The sequence below is a fragment of the Eptatretus burgeri genome, chromosome 12 (genome assembly GCF_056783735.1).
Source record: "Eptatretus burgeri isolate ZD-2024b chromosome 12, Ebu_testis_v1, whole genome shotgun sequence".
In the NCBI taxonomy this organism is placed as follows: domain Eukaryota; kingdom Metazoa; phylum Chordata; class Myxini; order Myxiniformes; family Myxinidae; genus Eptatretus; species Eptatretus burgeri.
In genome coordinates, this window is record NC_140972.1 from 56,443,724 (window position 1) to 56,462,996 (window position 19,273).

A 19,273-nucleotide genomic window follows, 5' to 3' on the forward strand; every position below is an offset into this window, starting at 1 on the left:
AACACCATCCGTACAGCCACTTCAGAGGTATTTGTTCGCATGCCTTTCTAATGCAATCGGCATTCTCCCCAGCTTATTGGAAGCTCAAATCGACAGACCAGCACGTAGCGCACGTCACTCGCCGCACATGCCAGGTTTCAGGCTCACCCGGGAACGAGACTCCAGGTGCAGCGGATCCTGCACGGCGGCGCGGCAGTTTGCCCACCTTGCAGAGAAAGCGCACGTGACTGATTTATCCCAGGAAAGAAAAGAAGAAGAGTGGGGATGAAATGAAAAGAAAATGATTTAGCAACCCTAACTATCAAATCATTGCAACGCACTCCTGTTGTCCTGCTAAACAAAAGGAAGGGAACTATCTACACGTATAATAATGGGATAACCGCCTTGGGACACCTATCTGTTGTATGCATGCGGGTCCGAGAACCGCAATATATATATATATATATATATATATATATATATATATATATATATATATATATATATATATATATATATATATACACATATACATATACATACATATATACATACATACATATATATATATATATATATATATATATATATATATATATATATATATATATAGTCAGTTAAAACAGAACTTCTCAGACGAAACTTCCAGTATGGATGAGAATCGCATTTGCTCGAAGACACGGGATTGTTCTGTGATGTTACATAAACCATGTTACATGTTACAAAAAAGAGGGAGATGTAGAGAGAATGGTGATATGTGAGGAGCTGTGAGTTTCCATCGCCCTTGTGCTTGTATCAATATATGAAAAATTACATCGATATAAATCGCTGAACCCTACTGCTCTCCCTTCTGGGCTGGTGCTCCCGCCTCACACCTAGCTCAGCTTCACGCTGTGGAAACCAAGACTTTTAGGATCATTGGCATCTCCCACAATGAAGCCAAGTCTTTGGCTCTCTCACTCTCTCACCGCAGGCAGGTCGGTGGTCTTTCTGTCTTCTGCTTTCGCCTCTCCACCCTTTCCCTGCCCCTTCAACTGCTCTGTCTGTGATCTGTTACTGCTCCCAATATTTCCACGAAACACTCAAGTTGCACCAGCAATCCCTTTCTGGTGAAAATACCAAAATCAAGAATTACCGCTCACCTTCACCCTTTCATTCCTCTTCCCCCCCCACCTCTAGAACAAACTCCCACTCTCTCTTCAATCCCACGCTTCCCTCCAAGTCTTCAAAACAGCTGTTTATCACCATCTCATATCTTCCTCCATCCAAAACCATGATCTTTTCTCCCCCCGTTCATCCACCCCAAACCCACCTCCTTCAAACCCTGCTTTCCTTCCTGAAAGGCCATCTTGTTTACCCCGTGTACACGCTACTTCCCTCTCCCTTCCACATATCTCCTGTCTCCTCCAGTTTTGTGCTTCCCTCTCCCACCCCCTCTCGTCTCCTGCTCCCTTTGTTATATGTTATGTATGTTAGCTCTTATACGAGCCTCAACAATGCGTAATATCTCCCGTTCTATATATATATATATATATATATATATATATATATATATATATATATATATATATATATATATATATATATATATATATATATATATATATATATATATATATATATATATATATATATATATATATATATATCTCCCCGTTCTGCAAACTCCTGAGGCCGGGTGGATAGGTGCAAGGCCCAAACGGTTGTAGATGGGCACGTTATACCCAAACTTATGACCATTGCTGCCAGTGAGTGGGCTATGAATCTTGCAGGATTACCTTATGTGAAGTACCTCCCAACATTCAGGCAGACTTCTCAGACACCGTATCTAGTTTGCTTGTTTTATCATCACCGATGGGAAGGTCATATCTGGAGCTTGGCAATGCACAGGTCAGGTCAGGTATGGGAGCATGTGCCAGAACAGCGCGTCGCTGCGTCCACTTTCCACCGGTACTCCAGGTGCCTCTGTCTGGCCTTCCCCCAGGCAGATGCCAGGCCCATCCCCATCTCCTCGAAATTCTGGTCAACCTGCTGCAACCACAATGCACGTGGTCGGCCCATTGGCCTCCTCCACTCACGAGACTCCCTCGCTGAGAGAATCTAGTGAGCAGGATCAGAGTAAGGAAAACGAGCCACATGTCCATATAATACAGCCGCAACTGATGCTCACAGACCATGCAGGTAACAAATCTCATCCGAGTCTCTCTCAGCAACCGCTCGTTGGACACAAAATCTGACCAGCGATAGCCAAGGATTCTCCGAAGAGACCTGGTCCCAAAGGAATTAGGTCTCCATCTCAGATCCTTGGTCAGAGTCCAAGTCTCGCATCCATAGAGCAAGACTGGAAGCACCAAGGACCTGAAGACTAGGACTTTCGTCCTTCCGCACAGGTACCGGCAGCGCCACACCCCATGATCCAGTGAATACATGACTCCCCAGGCCCGACCCAGACGTCTATTGACCTCTGACTCACAGCCAGCAGAGACATGAATATCATTGCCAAGGTAAGTGAATCTCTCCACAACCTCACCACAAACAGACACAGACAGGACAGCAGCATCCAATATGTCATTGAAAGCCTGGATCTTAGTTTTGACCCAAGAAACCCGTAATCCCAGCGGCTCCGACTCCTCATTCAGCACCTCGAGGGCCCCCCTCACAGTGCACAGGGCAAGTTTAAAATGATGATTTTACTATTAATCATGTTAGGTGTGAAGGGTGGGGAGGGGGGTGGAAGTGGGAGCTTTATGAGCTGTGAGAGCCATTATATATTGTTTGTTTGTTTCCGGGGCGACAAGTGAAATTATACTAGATTTTTGCATCTATTAGTAAAAGGAGAAGCGTCCATTCGTGTGTGCGCTATATCCACCGCTGCCACACTTGCACCAACAGAAAATGATGGGAACTCAGCACACCTCTTATCCACAGATATTTCTTGTATTTCCTCTATTTCCATTAGTCCAATTTGCATTTAAGAACAGACCAATCATTTTATTATGGTTAACTACTATAAAACTATTATGAAATTGCCACTCTTTAATCCAATCCAAATGCTGAAAACGATGTTAAAAAGATTATTTGAATTACAGATTTTGCGTCAGCAACGGCTGCTTAAAAGTTCCTGGTGAGCAGAACCAAGTCACTGAAAACGTGCATATAGCACAAGAGCTAAAGGCCTTGTTAGCAATCATACAGGGAGTGGACAAAAAAAACATGGAAACACCAATGCAGTCAATAGGGCATTGGGCCACCACGTGCAGACAGTATGCACCGTGATATAGAGTCCACCAGCATCTGCAATGCTGCAGGAGGGATGAGGCACCATTCTTCCACAAGAAAATCAATCAACTCACGCCTGTTTGATGGAGGTGGAAAACACTATTTTGGGTGTCATTCATGTCATTCCCCAGAATATCCCATAAATGCTCAACTGGGTTCAGATCTGGTGACTGAAAAGGCCATGGCATATGGATAACATCAGTGTCATGCTCATAAAACCATTGAGCGACCATATGTGCTCTGTGGATGGGTGTATTGGGGGTGGGGGTGTCCTCTTGTAGCCAGCCAGCCATAATTATAGGTAACCAGGTCTGTGCAGCATTTTTATGCATAACCCTAAACATGCTGGGATGGTATTTATTTAATTAACACATGAGCCACACCAGAGTGGAAGCCATTGCTTAGTGTCCCTTATTTAACCAGGCGTTTCCATTTTTTGTCCACTACCTGTACATCATTTTGAAAGCCGTGTATTAAAGGTAGTCAGCATGCAGTAACCCAAGGGAGATCATGTTTAACAAATGTATTGGGGTTCTATGAAGTAGTTTCTGAGGGAAATGGAGTGGTTGTAATGAATATTGACTTTCAGAAGACATTTGTAAGGTACCCCATAGGAGGTTGTTAGCTAAGGTGAGGGCTTGCGCATTGTGGAGTAGTCCTGGCTCTAGGGGAGGGGTGGGGGGAGTTTGTGCAAATGACTCTTTTGGAGCAGCAGTTCAAATTTCCTTGTTCTATATGCCAAGACTTTCAAAATAAGTTTGGGTTACACCTCCAGGTCAAGTTCGTTTTCTCTGCAGAGCCCAACTGGGATTTTTGGTTGGGCACCAAGCGGCTAAAATGATGGTATTGAAGAGTCATTGAATAAATCATTATTGGACAGACACCCATTAAATTGATTATTTTTTTATTTTTTTTTTGATTGTTTGGGTGCTACTAACAACTTTCTAGGATGATCCATTGCCCTAAATCTTGGTTCACAGGACAAAATGACTATATTTTACTTAATTTTAGCCAAAAATCACTTTCACTTTGAAAGTAGCTCAAAGTTTGACGGCTTCTCAATCACCAAATATTGTATGTAGAGTAACCAAACTTGGACAAAAGTTTCCTCATCAAGTGATCTGAGCAATCCAACTTTCATATTCATACCTCAGGGCTCTGGATGATGCTGATGGGGCCCATTGTAACCCCAAAATAGCCGATTTTAGGGAATTTCATCAAAGTGATTGTATTTCCTGAAGTAAGTGTCATAGGAAGTTGATCTTTGTGTCCATATGGAGCTTTTCATGAAGGTGTTGAGAAGAGGAAGTGATGTCATAAACTTCTCTGATCTCAGAGCAGAGGTCTTCTACTTCTGCAAATGCAGCTCTCCACAACCTGCTTCCAACCAGCCAGGGCCTCCTGCCTCATATCCAACATGGGTTCTTCAATGCCTACACAGCCATGCACACCTTGGAGAGCTAACTCGACCCTGAAACTGCTGAGTCACTGAAGCTAGACGATTTTGACTGAGCATGACCAAGGCCAGCTAATGCCTACAAAATCATGGAAACCCCTTGAGGTTCATTGGTCAGGCTTCTGCTCATGTGATAAGCATGCCAGGTCAACTTGCCGTTGCAGGATCCATCCATCCATTGGAGCCATACTCTTTCCAGAGCGTCGGTGCTGCCAAACCAGTTTCCTTGGCTATTGGGCACAATCCTGGACGGGTCGCCACTCCGACGCAGGATACTCGAATGACTCGATCATCCCAGCAAGCTGGTACTCATTTTACTGACCTCTGAAGGATGGCAGGCTAAGTCACCCCCCTGGTGAAGTAATTCAGCAGGCAACGAGGCTTGAACTCAGGAGCCTTGGATCCCAAACCGCCACCCTAACCACTGAGCCAACACCAGGCTTGCCCTTGCAGGATGGCTGGGGTCAAATGTGGCAAATTCTGTCAGTGCAAGAAAATATCACCCCATGCCTGTAAAAATCCAATTGCTTGATAAGATTAGCTTGAGTTATGCAACGTTGTGTGGAGAGGTTGCCATTTGCAGCAAGCTTATCCTCTGTAATGACTGCTCGAGTTGTGCATACTATTGTGAAGGTTGATACATGTGTATTCACCATTTATTCATGTCGTAGTATTTAGTCATATGTAGAACAAGTTATCCAAGATGAATGATAATTCATTAATTGTTTACCTTCACTGTATCAACTATGATGTATGTGTATGATGATGAATGTATGATGTATGAAGGTTCACTTGGCTGCGCCTGGATGGGTTTGAGGGTTGTTGAGTAGCGGCTGAAACCCGGATCCTATCCAGGTTCTTCCTGATGATTCCATCTTTCCCCTTTACTTCTTCGGGTTCCTTCTTGGTCTTCCATTTCATTATGTTTGTACCATATCCTGATGCTGTTATTTACTGTGCTTCCCTGCTGACGGACCTCTGGTAGCTTGTGCATGTTGCTGTGTTTTAGCCTGGGGAGTAACTGCTGAAATATGTCTGGGTTCTTCCTGACATCTTTGTTCCTTTCACATTTCTTTCCAATTTATTTTTATTTTTTCACAATTCGTTTTATTCATTCTAATTTTTGCTTTTTACACTTTTATATTTTACCTTCTGATAAAACATGGAATCGGTTTGTTGAACAGTGTGTTAAGAGACAACCTGAGGATAATCACAAAGTTGAACAAACCATCTCAGCGTTGTTAAAGCCGGTATCTCACTGGGCTGCGACAGCTCGCGACAAAACAGTGATAATTTTCACTTGAATCACACTGAATTTATACTAAAACACATTTTCGTACGTCTCATGAATATCGCATGAATGTCCCACGAACTCCCGGTGAAATTTGGGATGAACTTCGCCTGGAGTTCGCATACATGTCGCAGGATATTCGCGCAACGTTCAAGTGACAAAACTGAGATTTTTTTGGCACATGCAACTGTCGCGCGACGGTCACACAATGGTCATGCGACCATCGCGCAAATGTCGTGCAACAGTTGCACGACAGCTGTGCGTGACAATTGAGAAATTGGGACGATATATATATATATATATATATATATATATATATATATATATATATATATATATATATATATATATATATATATATATATATATATATATATATATATATATATATATATATATATATATATATATATATATATATATATATATATATATATATATATATGAGGCCTCTCCCTTCCAGCAATCATATTGTCATCAGACGTCAATCGAGATGGACTGCAGTGAAGAAGTGCAGAACTTGCTAGATGAGGACCAGGCCGACATGCTGAAGGCTGCAGCATGTCTCCTTGCTGCTGCTGCGGTCAAGAAGGCCAAGTCCAAAGCCAGAGAAAGGAGGGCCAGAAGAGAAAGAAGAAAGAAGTGTTTGGGTGAGAGAATGGCTCTTGAAGAGACACAAGTATGGCATGTATGAGAAGCTCATGAAGCACCTTGATGAGAGGGGGATGTCAAGTCCTTCAGGAACTTTGTCAGAATGGACCCAGAGATGTTCAACCACATGGTGGAAGAACTCACCCCTAGGCTTGAGAAGAAAACAACCAACTTTAGAAAGCCTCTGTCTCCTGGACTCAAGCTGGCCATCACTCTAAGGTATCTAGCCACTGGGGATTCTTACAAGTCGCTGGCCTATGGGTTCTGGGTTGCCCCCAACACCCTCGTCATTGTTGTGCCGGAGGTGTGCCAAGCCATCTACGACCACTACCAAGAGACAGCCTTCAAGTGTCCCACAACAGAAGAGGAGTGGAAGGAGGTGGCTCAGGGCTTCTCAGACAAGTGGAACTTTCATCACTGCTGTGGTTGCATAGTTGGCAAGCATGTGAGGATACAAGCTCCACCTCACTCTGGCAGTCTGTACTACAACTACAAAGGCTTCTTCTCCATCATTATGCTGGCCCTGGTGGATGCCAACTACAAGTTTATGTATGTGGATGTGGGTGCCTATGGTGCTGACTCTGATGTTGGAATCTTCAGAGAGTGTGGACTGTATCATGCTCTGGAACAGGACAAAGCTGGTCTGGCAGCAAGTCAACCCTTGCAAGATGGTGACACTGATATCCCCTACTTCCTTGTTGGTGATGATGCATTTGCCCTCAGAAGCTGGATGATGAAGCCACACTCCAAGAGAGAAATGACAGCAGCAGAGCGCATCTTCAACTACAGGTTTTCCAGGGCCCGTAGGATTGTGGAGAATGCTTTTGGCATCTTGGCCAACAGGTATGTACACATATATTTAGCATTCCATGATAACTCTGTGACTTTGCAAGTTTGTTAACACTGATGTGTCCTCAACTTTCAATTGTTATTTGGTCAATGATTTTTCCAATAATGCAATGACTTTACTATGTTTTCAGGTTCAGGTGTCTCCATTCGTGCATAATGCAGAGACCTCAGACTGTCACCAAGATTGTCTTGGCAGCCTGTGCCCTACACAACTTGTTGGCTGACCAGAATCCTGCCAGAATACAACAAGCAGCAGACAGAAAAGTCCCAACGACACATGAAGTGTAACCAGGGGAATGGAGACAGCAAGACCAGGAGAACCGTCTTCATGCAACCCAGAGGCAATCAGGCAACACAGGAACAGCAGTTGGGAAACGAGTAAGAGAGTACCTGACTGAGTACTACAATGGTGTGGGAGCTGTGCCCTGGCAGAACAGGATGGTGGGATTACAGGAGAATGCTGACCATGCCTGATTGTTCAAAGTGTTCTGTTACTTGTCAACGTTGCACCCACAAACATTGTGTGTGACCCAATTGTTAATCTGCCTTGATAGGGGCTTGTGGGTGTGACCAAATTTATTTAAAAATATGTGTGATGCGATTTAGGAATGATGGGAAGGTGAAAGGAATGATGGAAAAGAGAAAAGTTTGGATTGAAAGCCATCACTCAGAACAGGAGAGAAAGAGGACAGACAATGCTGGTTTTACAATATGGAGTACAAGGTTTTTTTTTAGTCATATCTGGATTGAACTATTGTGAATCTATCTACATTACATTGCATGGATAACCTGTGGATTTCTATGTATATATTAAATTGAGTGGACAATACATTGTGCAAATTTCTGATTAATTTCTTCCGAAAATATTCTCTATTGAATCGCAGTTTTGTCGCGCTCTCAGGGGTCCCAGGACAGATTATCATTTTTTTCTCCAATCAGTCACAATTTAGTTTCATAGGTTGCCAATCCCTCACAAAGTTGTCTCACATTCGTCGCACCTTCTTACTCACGGAAACTAAATTGAGAAGGGTTCGAGACAACCGCGACAACTCTGACTATTTTGAGAGAAAATTTGTCGCACAAATTTTTTCAACATGTTCAAAATTCAAGCAACACCAGAGCGACGTCCTGCGACTCACGCGAGAAAATTGAGAACCACCGCGAACGTTTCCAGACATTTTGGAGAATCCCGTTCGCATTTTGTCACGAGCTGTCGCAGCCCAGTGAGATACCGGCTTAACAGCTACCCATACTGAAAGTCTTTGAACAATGGTTGCAGTGCAAGGTGATCATTAAAATACAATAAAATAAAATAAAAACCTCCATTTAGCATTATGACCTAAAATAACATTTAACAAGTAAAAAAGACATGATGTCATAGCCCCCGTTTTCATAATTTTGCTGCATGGAGGTAAATAGCCAGCCCATATTAATGTACAACTAAAATGCCACCAGTCTACCAGTCGGCCATCTTTGAACAGATCGCAAAATAAAGTGAGGGGCATGTTGTCACTTAAAAGCATGAGTAAATGCCTACAAATTAACGAGCAAAATTGACAGTTATATGTTATAAGCTTCATTTCACAAGGATCGGTGAATTGTAATATATAAACTACTTTAAGATGTAACAAGCTAATTTTGACTGGAGATGGCAGTATTGTACTGTAAACTGCCTGGTGAGATTCGTGAAGGTGCTGGAATGTTATCAGACGAAACTTCCAGGACAGACTAGAATCGCATTTGCTGGAAGCCATGGGCTTGTTCTGTGATACTATATAAACCTGTGAGAGGGAAGTGTGGAGAGACGGGTGATGTGATGAACCATGTGTATCCATCGTCCCCGTGCTCGATTTAACTCTGATGAGTGAGCGAGGTGTTAATATCCAGAGTGGCTGTTAATGCATGGAGCCAATTATAATCAGGTTGTTTAAAACTCATTAATATTGTGTATTGGGGAAATAATTCCTTTGAGCTCTTTAATCATCCTGGATGGGCCAGCGTACAAAAGAAAACACAGTGACAAGACTCAATTGTTCAACAGCCACGGTGGACGAGGTGAACACACGCGAGTTATGCCGGCAGGATTGGGACGCCGGGGGGAAACAACCTAATGCGGGAATCGGAGTTGGACATTGCATTATATGTAATGGTGAACTGCCTCATTTGACTTTGTAACTATTTATTTGAAATGCAACTTTCAAAAGTGTTACGCTGTTGATGTCATCACCGTCATGTCACTCAGAAGTCACCGACCCCTACTGACAAAGATCCTTTTAATTGGTAGCTGACCTGTACGTTTGTTCATAACCTTGGATTGCAGTCGTTAGAGAACGTGCTGCGTTTGGAACCACGATTAACATACGTACACTAAAAGGGAAGGAAAACCCGAATGTGTGTGCATCACCCCTGACACAAGTGTATGCCACGATGTACTGTGCTTGTGCCATGTTTAAACAAAATCAGACCATGAATGGCTGAAAAATGGTTGGAGACACATTTAAGTAACAAAGTGGCCACCAGTCGGCCATCTTGCATCTGATAGCGAAAAAAAAAAAATGGCACGCATATGTGAGCCATCATTATCTGGGTGCCAAGTTTGAAAAACATCAGTAAATGCATGTCCAAGAAATTGTTAGGGACATCTTCAACATCGGGTTTTTTACAACCAAAATGGCCAGTCAGCAATCTTGGATCTGATCTCAAAAAAAAATGATATGCATATGTCGGCCATCATTCATTATCTGAGCGCCAAGTTCGAACATCACTAAATGCTTGTCCGAGAAATGGTTGAGGACGTGTTCAACATCAGGGGGTTTTTTACAACTAAAATAGCCACCAGTTGGCCATCTTGGATCTGATCTCGAAAAAAAAAAATGAGGTGCTAATGAAAGCTATCATAAATTATCTGTGTGCCAAGTTTGAACAAGATCGGTAAACACATGTCCGAGAAATGGTTGAGGACGTGTTCAACTTTGGGTTTTTTGTTGTTTTTTTTTTTACAACTAAAATGGCCACCAGTCTACCAATTGGCCATCTTTGTTCAGATCACAAAATAAAGTTAGGTGCAAGTGTATGCCATTGTGTACTGTGTTGTGCCAACTTTGTGTCTGTCCGTTTATAGATGTCTCAAAAACTAAATAAACTACTAAACTAAATCCAACCAAATTTTTCATGTTGTCAAAGGGTACCATATCTGGAGGAGGTGGTTTAGGGTCGGGAAGACCCCAATTCTCTCCATGTAAATATGTATCGTATAGCACCAGCCAGTGGTATTCGACATTACAAATCATATTCTTCTTGTATAAGGAAAGTTTAAACAACAATATGCATACCATTGTTGTTGAAATCTAAGTGAGAATAATTTGAAATTTTCTAAAATTTTAATTTCACACATTTGAAGCCGAGGTTTAAACCAAAGCACCCAATAATGAGATTTGCAGTCACGCGTAAGTATGGGCATGATTGGTGGGGGACGTGTCCCCACTCTCCCTCCCCCCACTTTTTTTGAATAGGGGAGACAACTTATCCATTGTACCTCCCACCCCCCTCCCCCCCCCCCCAATTTTTTGCTCGAATACAAAATAAAATGGGTTACTCTGTACAATCCACACAGGCCCAGATGTGGGATTTTCCCCAAATGCATTTCAAATGATTCTGTATTATAAATTTTAACTTTCCCTAAATAAGTTGTTGTCTCTTAAGACTTGATCAATATGCGCTAATGGGCAGTATTTAATAAAAGAGACCGGAATCAGGTTGTGTACGTCATGGTGCTGCATTTCATTAGTTGGAGTCAGCACATTTTGCATGGTACGCATGTGCTGAAAATGCATCACTTATGCACGAGTACAGATTTGGATACCGAATTCCTTCAAGTCATCTTTTGAAGGAGCCTCTTTGCTCACCCATTGCGGAATTTTCAAGGAAGAAAAGTTTATTGAATCATTGGTGCATTGGAGATGAATGTGTAATTAGAGTGCCAAAGGTCCTCAAAAGATGGTGCCAAAGTGTCAAGGGTCCTTCACGATTTTCACTTGAAAACGACACACACACACCAATGAGCGGAGGTGGTTTATGCTGGTACAATATATAAAGCAGCAAGGATGGTTGATGGTGATGTTAGCCGACCTTCAATCAGATGGAAGATGACCTCGGGCATATTGTAGAATGAACAGAACACATTGTTTGTGAAGTGCAACATGTTATAATTTTGTTTACATCTGTCAGCAAAGCTTTTGCTCGTGTATTATATATTTTACTTTTACTAGTCTATTATATATTGCGAAACGTGGTGCCTGTCTGTGCATTCGTCAGTCTCCCGTTTACAGTGGCCGCTTCCTACGCTGCGTTTGAGAAGCTCAACATTTACTTTTCAAATTATGGGGGAACAGACATAAACGAGAACAGCACTCGATAGAGCATATACCTCTACCAGGCTGAATATGAATAGTTCAGGTTTTGCATTCCACTGATAGGCCAGATCTGCATCTGTTCCATTTGTCCTCGTCAGAAACCAAAATCTTATCAGCTTGTTCTCGTCACCTTCCCAACTCATCATAATCCACCCACAAGTTAATGAAATATTCTATGTATTATTTTTGATGCCATCACTCTATAGTGAAGAATCAATTAAAAAATTTATCGGATCCAGATAGTCACCAAAACCTAAGTAGTTCTTTGTATACACCAAAGTTGTCCACAAAATTTCGTCCAAATCCATCCATACCTTTTTGAGATATCCTGCTCACAGACAAACGGACAGGGGGTGAAAACACAAGCTGCGGTGGTGCAGGTCATTACGTCGATGCCAAATTTTATTTCGCAAGCAGGATAGATATATTACCCTCTCTTTAGACAAATCTAACCACCGCCGCCACCTGATGTTGCTCCGAGTGGTACAAGTAGCTCCAAGTGAAACAGAGTGCAACACAATTAACCTTGTTAAAGTCCCATTAAATCATTGAAATAGATAGATAACTTGAACTTTTCCTGTCACTGGTGGACGGGAACTTCTGCTTGTTCATCATAATTTACATTAATCATTTCGATAGTGGGGTTGAGTCAGTTTTTCTAAATTTGCAGATGACTCAAAGCTTAGAGGTGCGGTAGATAGCAGAGAGGGGGTGATCAGATTCAGGAAAAATCTCGATACTTTCATAGATTGAGGAAAAGATTGGCAGATATAATTTACCAAAAGTAAATGTAAAATGCTGGGAATGGTTAAGAAATAAGAATCATGATAATAGGGGTTACATGATGCAAGTGGCAGTCTTGGAGCTTATCACACAGAATAAGGATCTGGGGGGTGGTAAACGCCAGAGGTAAGCAGACAACACAGTGCCTGGTAGCTCACAGGGCTTTAGGTTGTATTCATCGGGAGATAAATTATAAATCAAGAGGTAGTTTTAACATTGTATAGGAATTTAATGAAGCCCCATCTCGAATATAGTCTTCATTTTTGGTCACCACAACTCAAGAATGACTAGAGGGGGGAGCACTCGGTAGAGTGCAAAACCTCCGCCGCCAATACTGCTGGGTCACTTAAGTGAACCTGATATCCTATTCATTGTAGGTCAAAATGGATGAGACTCTACTGAACCATGATTGAATAAACTAAACTAGATCGACGGAAATGTAGAAATGCCAAAAAAAAAAAAAAAATTCAAAATGCCCACCACAGCGGCCATATTGGACTTTGGACCAAGTCCAAAATCTAATGGCATGATCCTTGGAACATACCTAATCCCCCCACCAAGCTTCGTCGAAATCCGTCCAAGAGTTTTTCCGTAATACTGTTCACAAACAAACAAACAAACAAACAGACAGACAGACAGGGGTGAAAACAGTAACCTCCGTCCATCTTCGATGGCGGAGGTTAACAAGATAGATGCAGCGGAGTTTTTCGGCAAGAGTGGCCACTGGACAGTTTCTCTTGAGGGTAGCAAAGATGGGAGTCAGGACAGTTTTAAGGCAGGGGGCTTTCAGTCGGAGAGTGGTTAATGCATGGAATGGTCTCCCCAGAAAGGTAGCCGCAGTGGAGGGAGTGGACAAGTTTAAATGGGAATTGGATGGATACCTGGCTGAATGCATTGAAGATAGACAGGTATGGTTTGTGTGTTGATGGCTTGATCATTAAAACATTTAAACTTGACCATCGGTTTGTGTGCAAGGTTGGTGACTTGTGGGGTGGCTGGGTGACAATATTGCGACTGGTGCAGCGCAGGCATGATGGGCTGAATGGTCTTCTCCTGTGTCAACATACCTTGTGTATCTTTGCGTAACTCTAATATTAAGGTCCACAATATTAACCCTATAGCTCTCATGATCATATAGCTCTAATATTAACCATAATATTAACCCTACAGCTCTCACTATCCCATAGCTCCAATATTAACCCTACAGCTCGAATATTAACAGTACATCTCATATTAACCCAACAGCTCTAATATTAACCCTATAGCTCTCATGATCCTATAGCTGTAATATTAACCCTAATATTAACCCCACAGCTCTCATGATCCGAGAGCTGTAATATTAACCCGACTGCTCTCATGATCCTACAGCTCTAATATTAACCCTACAGCTCTCATGATCCTATAGTTCTAATATTCACCCTACAGCTCTCATGATCCTATAGTTCTAATATTAACCCTACAGCTCTCATGATCCTATAGTTCTAATATTAACCACACAGCTCTCATGATCCTATAGTTCTAATATTAACAGTACAGCTCTAATATTAACCCTACAGCTCTCATGATCTGTAATATAGCTGTAATATTAACCCGACCGCTCTCATGATCCTACAGCTCTAATATTAACCCTATTAACCCTACAGCTCTCACGATCCTATAGTTCTAATATTAACCCTACAGCTCTCATGATCCTATAGTTCTAATATTAACCACACAGCTCTCATGATCCTATAGTTCTAATATTAACCACACAGCTCTCATGATCCTATAGTTCTAATATTAACCCTCCAGCTCTCATGATCCTATAGTTCTAATATTAACCCTACAGCTCTCACGATCCTATAGTTCTAATATTAACCCTACAGCTCTAATGATCCTATAGTTCTAATATTAACCCTGCAGCTCTCACGATCCCATAGCTCTAATGACTGTTGAGATGAAGTTGCGGAGGGGAAATTGAGGTGAAGAGGCGGGAAAAGTAAGGTTTGTACAGATTGGAAGAGGAAAGGAGAACTCGTACCTTTTTCCAAGGATTCCAGGCTCTGGGGGGGAGGCCGAAGTCCTTGCCGCGGAAACCGTTCTTGCGGCCCATCGACATCGCGCCTTCAGCCGCGCAGGACCCCGAGTCACTTCCACCGGCCACGCACGGCCCCGATCCCTGAGACATGATCGCTTCCCGATCACAACCAGGGGTGAGTACCAGGCCAGGCGCACTGGGTCCGTCACAAGGCATCCGTACCCTGTGAAGGCGACCGGCGTGGAGAGCGAGCGGAAGGTCAAGGGAACCACCAGGGGGAACCGTGACGGGCAACGCACAACGCAACATTAACTTTCCTCAAATACCGAACACGTTTTACATTATAATCTCACATTATAACCGGAGATTATTTTTAATATTGAATATTGCGAAGAAACTATTACCTCAATATTTATTTTCCTTCTTATGCCGAGAACTGTACAGGAAACGTTAACAATGCGAGTTGGTGGGGGTGGAGTGGGGGTGGGAGTGGGAGTGTCATTTACGGATCGTCCACCGCCTCGTGCAGCGCGCACGTGCACACAATGGACTCAATGCGCTGTATGTGGAAAGCAGTGCCGATCTCTTGGGTTGAGTTCCTGGATTTAAAACAGACAAGGCCTTGCGTGGCTCAGCTTGCCAAGTGGAATGATACGGCGCCCCCAACCGACAACACGCAACGTACCGAGAAAAGAACAAAAAATAAAAAAAATATATGGAAAAAAAAAAAAAATATATATATATATATATATATATATATATATATATATATATATATATATATATATATATACACAAGGCTTCAACTATTTATTACGTACGCAAACGGAAGAACTACTTCAGAAGATTAAATACTGGAGTAGCTCATGGTGGTTTTGTATGCACTTGTATGTCCAGAGCTAAACTCTTCAAAAATCATCTAATTGAAGGTCATTGAACAATTTTTGGTTGGTAACACATTTGCCACTGACGGCGAAATCGGGGAAATGGCCACGCCCCTTTTTAAGCAAAGTACGACCACCCGCCATTACTGTATCTCCAGAACCGTTGGACCTAGAAGGTTGTGTGACCACTCAAAATGTTCGGAATGGCCACATTATGGGGGGTCAGTAATACATTTCCATGTCCAAAAGTCAATGGTTTTTGAGATATTTGCCAAAAACTGATTTCAGCATGGTACGCACTACAGTTCTGACCCTTTATTATATTACCTGTTGTAATTTTGCACATTGTCCATATTTTAGAGTTTAATTATGTGGATTTCTACACTTTTTGCCTTTACTACAGCCACAAAACACCACACATTTTATGTTCATTCCTCTGCCAGTGCACGTCTTGGTACTCATACATGATGTTGGACATTTGCATGGAGGGGGCAGGTCATCGGGCCTGCATGGTACTGGCAGTACCACAGGTGTAATTCCAACATCTGTTGCTTTATAACCATGCTGGCGTGGATCCGGTTTGGTGACTGCAGGATTTGGAGCTTGTAACCACATCTTACACTGCAGATATGCTCGCTTTATGTGTTCTCATGGCGTTGAAGAACAGCACACAAGGTGGTTGAAGTCGAGCTCTTTCTTGGAGTTGTGGTACTGCTCCCTATGATACTCATCGATTGTGGAACAGTCGGTCTTCTTTAATCCAGACACAAGGAATTTTTCAGCATTACTTATCATCTGTGGTGACAGTTCCTCTACACCAAATCCTTCCAGTAGGGAGAGATCCATGGATGATTTCATGCCAGACAGTTTTGGACCCACCTTGCTGGTACTGTCACACCCGCTAAGTGCATGAATGGCTGGGAGACACGACACCAAATTGTTGTCCAGTTGATCAACTAACAGGTGGACTGGTACAGTTTTCTTGTTTTTCCGGTTACCAAGCTTTACAAACAGCTTTTGTAGTTGGCAGGTTTTCTTGAAGTGTAAGATGAGGTTGACAAAGACATCTGTGTCAGGTGAGTCAACCAAGACTGATTGAACCCCGTGTTTCACAACACCATCGTTAATATGGAACATGATTCTGTCATCGGCTTCTTCTTGGTTGCTTGAGAGCTCTGCGATCTGTGTTTCAGTGCCAGCTAACAGTTTCCTACATTCACCCCCATATACTCCCCCAAAGATAATTTCCTTCTCTGACACAACATTCTGCAGCATCCACTTGAAGACGTAATCCTGCAACCTTACTTTGTTCAACATTGAGCTCCAGAACATAACAAGATCGACAGGGAGTTTCTGATTGTCAGACCTAATGGTGATAGTGATTTCTGTTATACTTTAGCAAGTATTGTCGTAAACAATTCCCATGATAGAAGACATCTGCAGCAAACACATCAACAGCTGTATCCAGAAAAGCACATCTTGTCTTAACTTCATCCTTATAAAAGTTCAAAGCATCTAGAAACAATGCTGCTCTGTCAGACTCTGAGATGCGATACAACATCCGATTCCTATCACCGCAACTCTCTCTTGCTCTGTCACATATAACACACTTCCTTTCAATGTATTTGCAACTGGAACTAGTACTCTTCTTTCGTCTTTTGGGGGCCTTATAATTGTCACTGCTTTCTCCCTCTTCAACCTCTTCTACAAGTTCTGGCTCACTTTTCGTTTTGGCTGATCTTTTCGACTTCAGAATGTAAGTGGAATAACAGGCTTTCGGCTTCAGATGGTACTTGAATGTGTTGCTGTATGCGTTTATTCTTGAGATGACTAAAGAATCATCCAATTGTTCTGCTGCCATCCGGATTTTGGCACGCCCATCATCAGTTCCTGAAAAATAATATGTATGAAATATCACCAAAATAATAGGGTCCATCTACCTGTGTTCCAAAGGTACCAAAGATTTAATTTTCACAAGTATAGCGTTGTATACACACATATAAGTCCACACTTTTTCATCCATAGACATTGTGAGGTAAGGGAAGTATTGTTCATCAGTTGGCCAAATAGGGTTCTGATGCTATTACATCTGAAATTTACCTGTTAACGTTTTTTCCTGAAGCAGTGTTGCCAATAACGCATGAAGACTGATCAAAAACCCTTCGGCTGCTGACCTTGAAACCACTAAAGTTTCCAGTAAAAAATATTTTTTGGCGTAATTAATTGTAGATGACGCAGTTATTATTCAAAAACTTTGTTCAGATGATTTTAATGTGCATAATTCAACTATAATGAAATCATACCATGTTATAGTAACAGCAAGCAGGGATCCAAGGTGGAATTACTTGCCATCAGAGAACTCTTTAACACTTGAACACCAAGTGCCTTCTACAACAAAGAAATAATATGGTTAATTGTAATCTTTTTAATGCAGATTATTGCCCACCTTGAATCTTCAGGAATCAAGTAATTGAACAAAAGAAGAAGGAACAATTAATTATGAATAATTGAAGTCCATAACATGTTGAAATCAGTTTTTGGAAAATATCTTTAAAAAAACCATTGACTTTTGGACATGGAAATGTATTACTGACCCCCCATAATGTGGCCATTCCGAACATTTTGAGTGGTCACACAACCTTCTAGGTCCAACGGTTCTGGAGATACAGTAATGGCGGGTGGTCGTACTTCGCTTAAAAAGGGGCGTGGCCATTTCACCGATTTCGCCGTCAGTGGCAAATGTGTTACCAACCAAAAATTGTTCAATGACCTTCAATTAGATGATTTTTGAAGAGTTTAGCTCTGGACATACAAGTGCATACAAAACCACCATGAGCTACTAGAGTAAAAAGGAAGATGAGGAAGATTGTATGATTGCGGGAGAAGGGGTGTGAGGGGTTGTGAGAAGATGATTCAAGGCTTGGGGTATCTCAACCCATTTTTGCGGATGTAATAAATAGATGTCCCCACAACATTGACATCAGTATGTTTCAGGCAAAATGATGATGGCTCATAAAGGGAACAAAGACAAAACTACCACCAGCAAGGGCAAGAAAGTGCACACCCATCAACTTCATCAAGATGGTGAATTTGAACTTGAGCAGCTGTTTTATGATGACTACGTTACTAACAGTAACTATATACAGTATATATCTTCTTCTTCTTCTTCTTCTTCTTCTTCTTCTTCTTCTTCTTCTTCTTCTTCTTCTTCTTCTTCTTCTTCTTCTTCTTCTTCTTCTTCTTCTTCTTCTTCTTCTTCTTCTTCTTCTTCTTCTTCTTCTTCTTCTTCTTCTTCTTCTTCTTCTTCTTCTTCTTCTTCTTCTTCTTCTTCTTCTTCTTCTTCTTCTTCTTCTTCTTTCCGGCTGCTCCCGTTAGGGTCGTCACAGCGGATCATCCGTATGATCCGCATAGTGATTTGGCACAGGTTTTACGCCGGATGCGCTTCCTGACGCAACCCTGGTCGCTTCTTACGACACAGAGATAAGTATATATATATATATATATATATATATATATATATATATATATATATATATATATATATATATATATATATATATATATATTTGTCAAAGTTATACATATATATATATATATATATATATATATATATATATATATTTGTCAAAGTTATACATATATATATATATATATATATATATATATATATAT

The 19,273-nt window shown here is 41.7% G+C and overlaps 1 protein-coding gene across 1 annotated transcript in view; it reads right to left on the bottom strand.

Moving 5' to 3' along the window:
* GPAM (glycerol-3-phosphate acyltransferase, mitochondrial) overlaps positions 1-15,177 on the bottom strand; it is a 304,531-nt gene extending 289,354 nt beyond the window's left edge. Inside the window, exons 1-2 of the mRNA XM_085848071.1 lie at positions 15,122-15,177; positions 14,721-14,940 (exon numbers count right to left, since the gene is read on the bottom strand). Coding sequence (XP_085704197.1) covers positions 14,721-14,933 — 213 coding nt within the window. The 5' untranslated portion in view covers positions 14,934-14,940; positions 15,122-15,177. The remainder of the gene's footprint in view (positions 1-14,720; positions 14,941-15,121) is intronic.
* Positions 15,178-19,273: the final 4,096 nt, after the last annotated feature.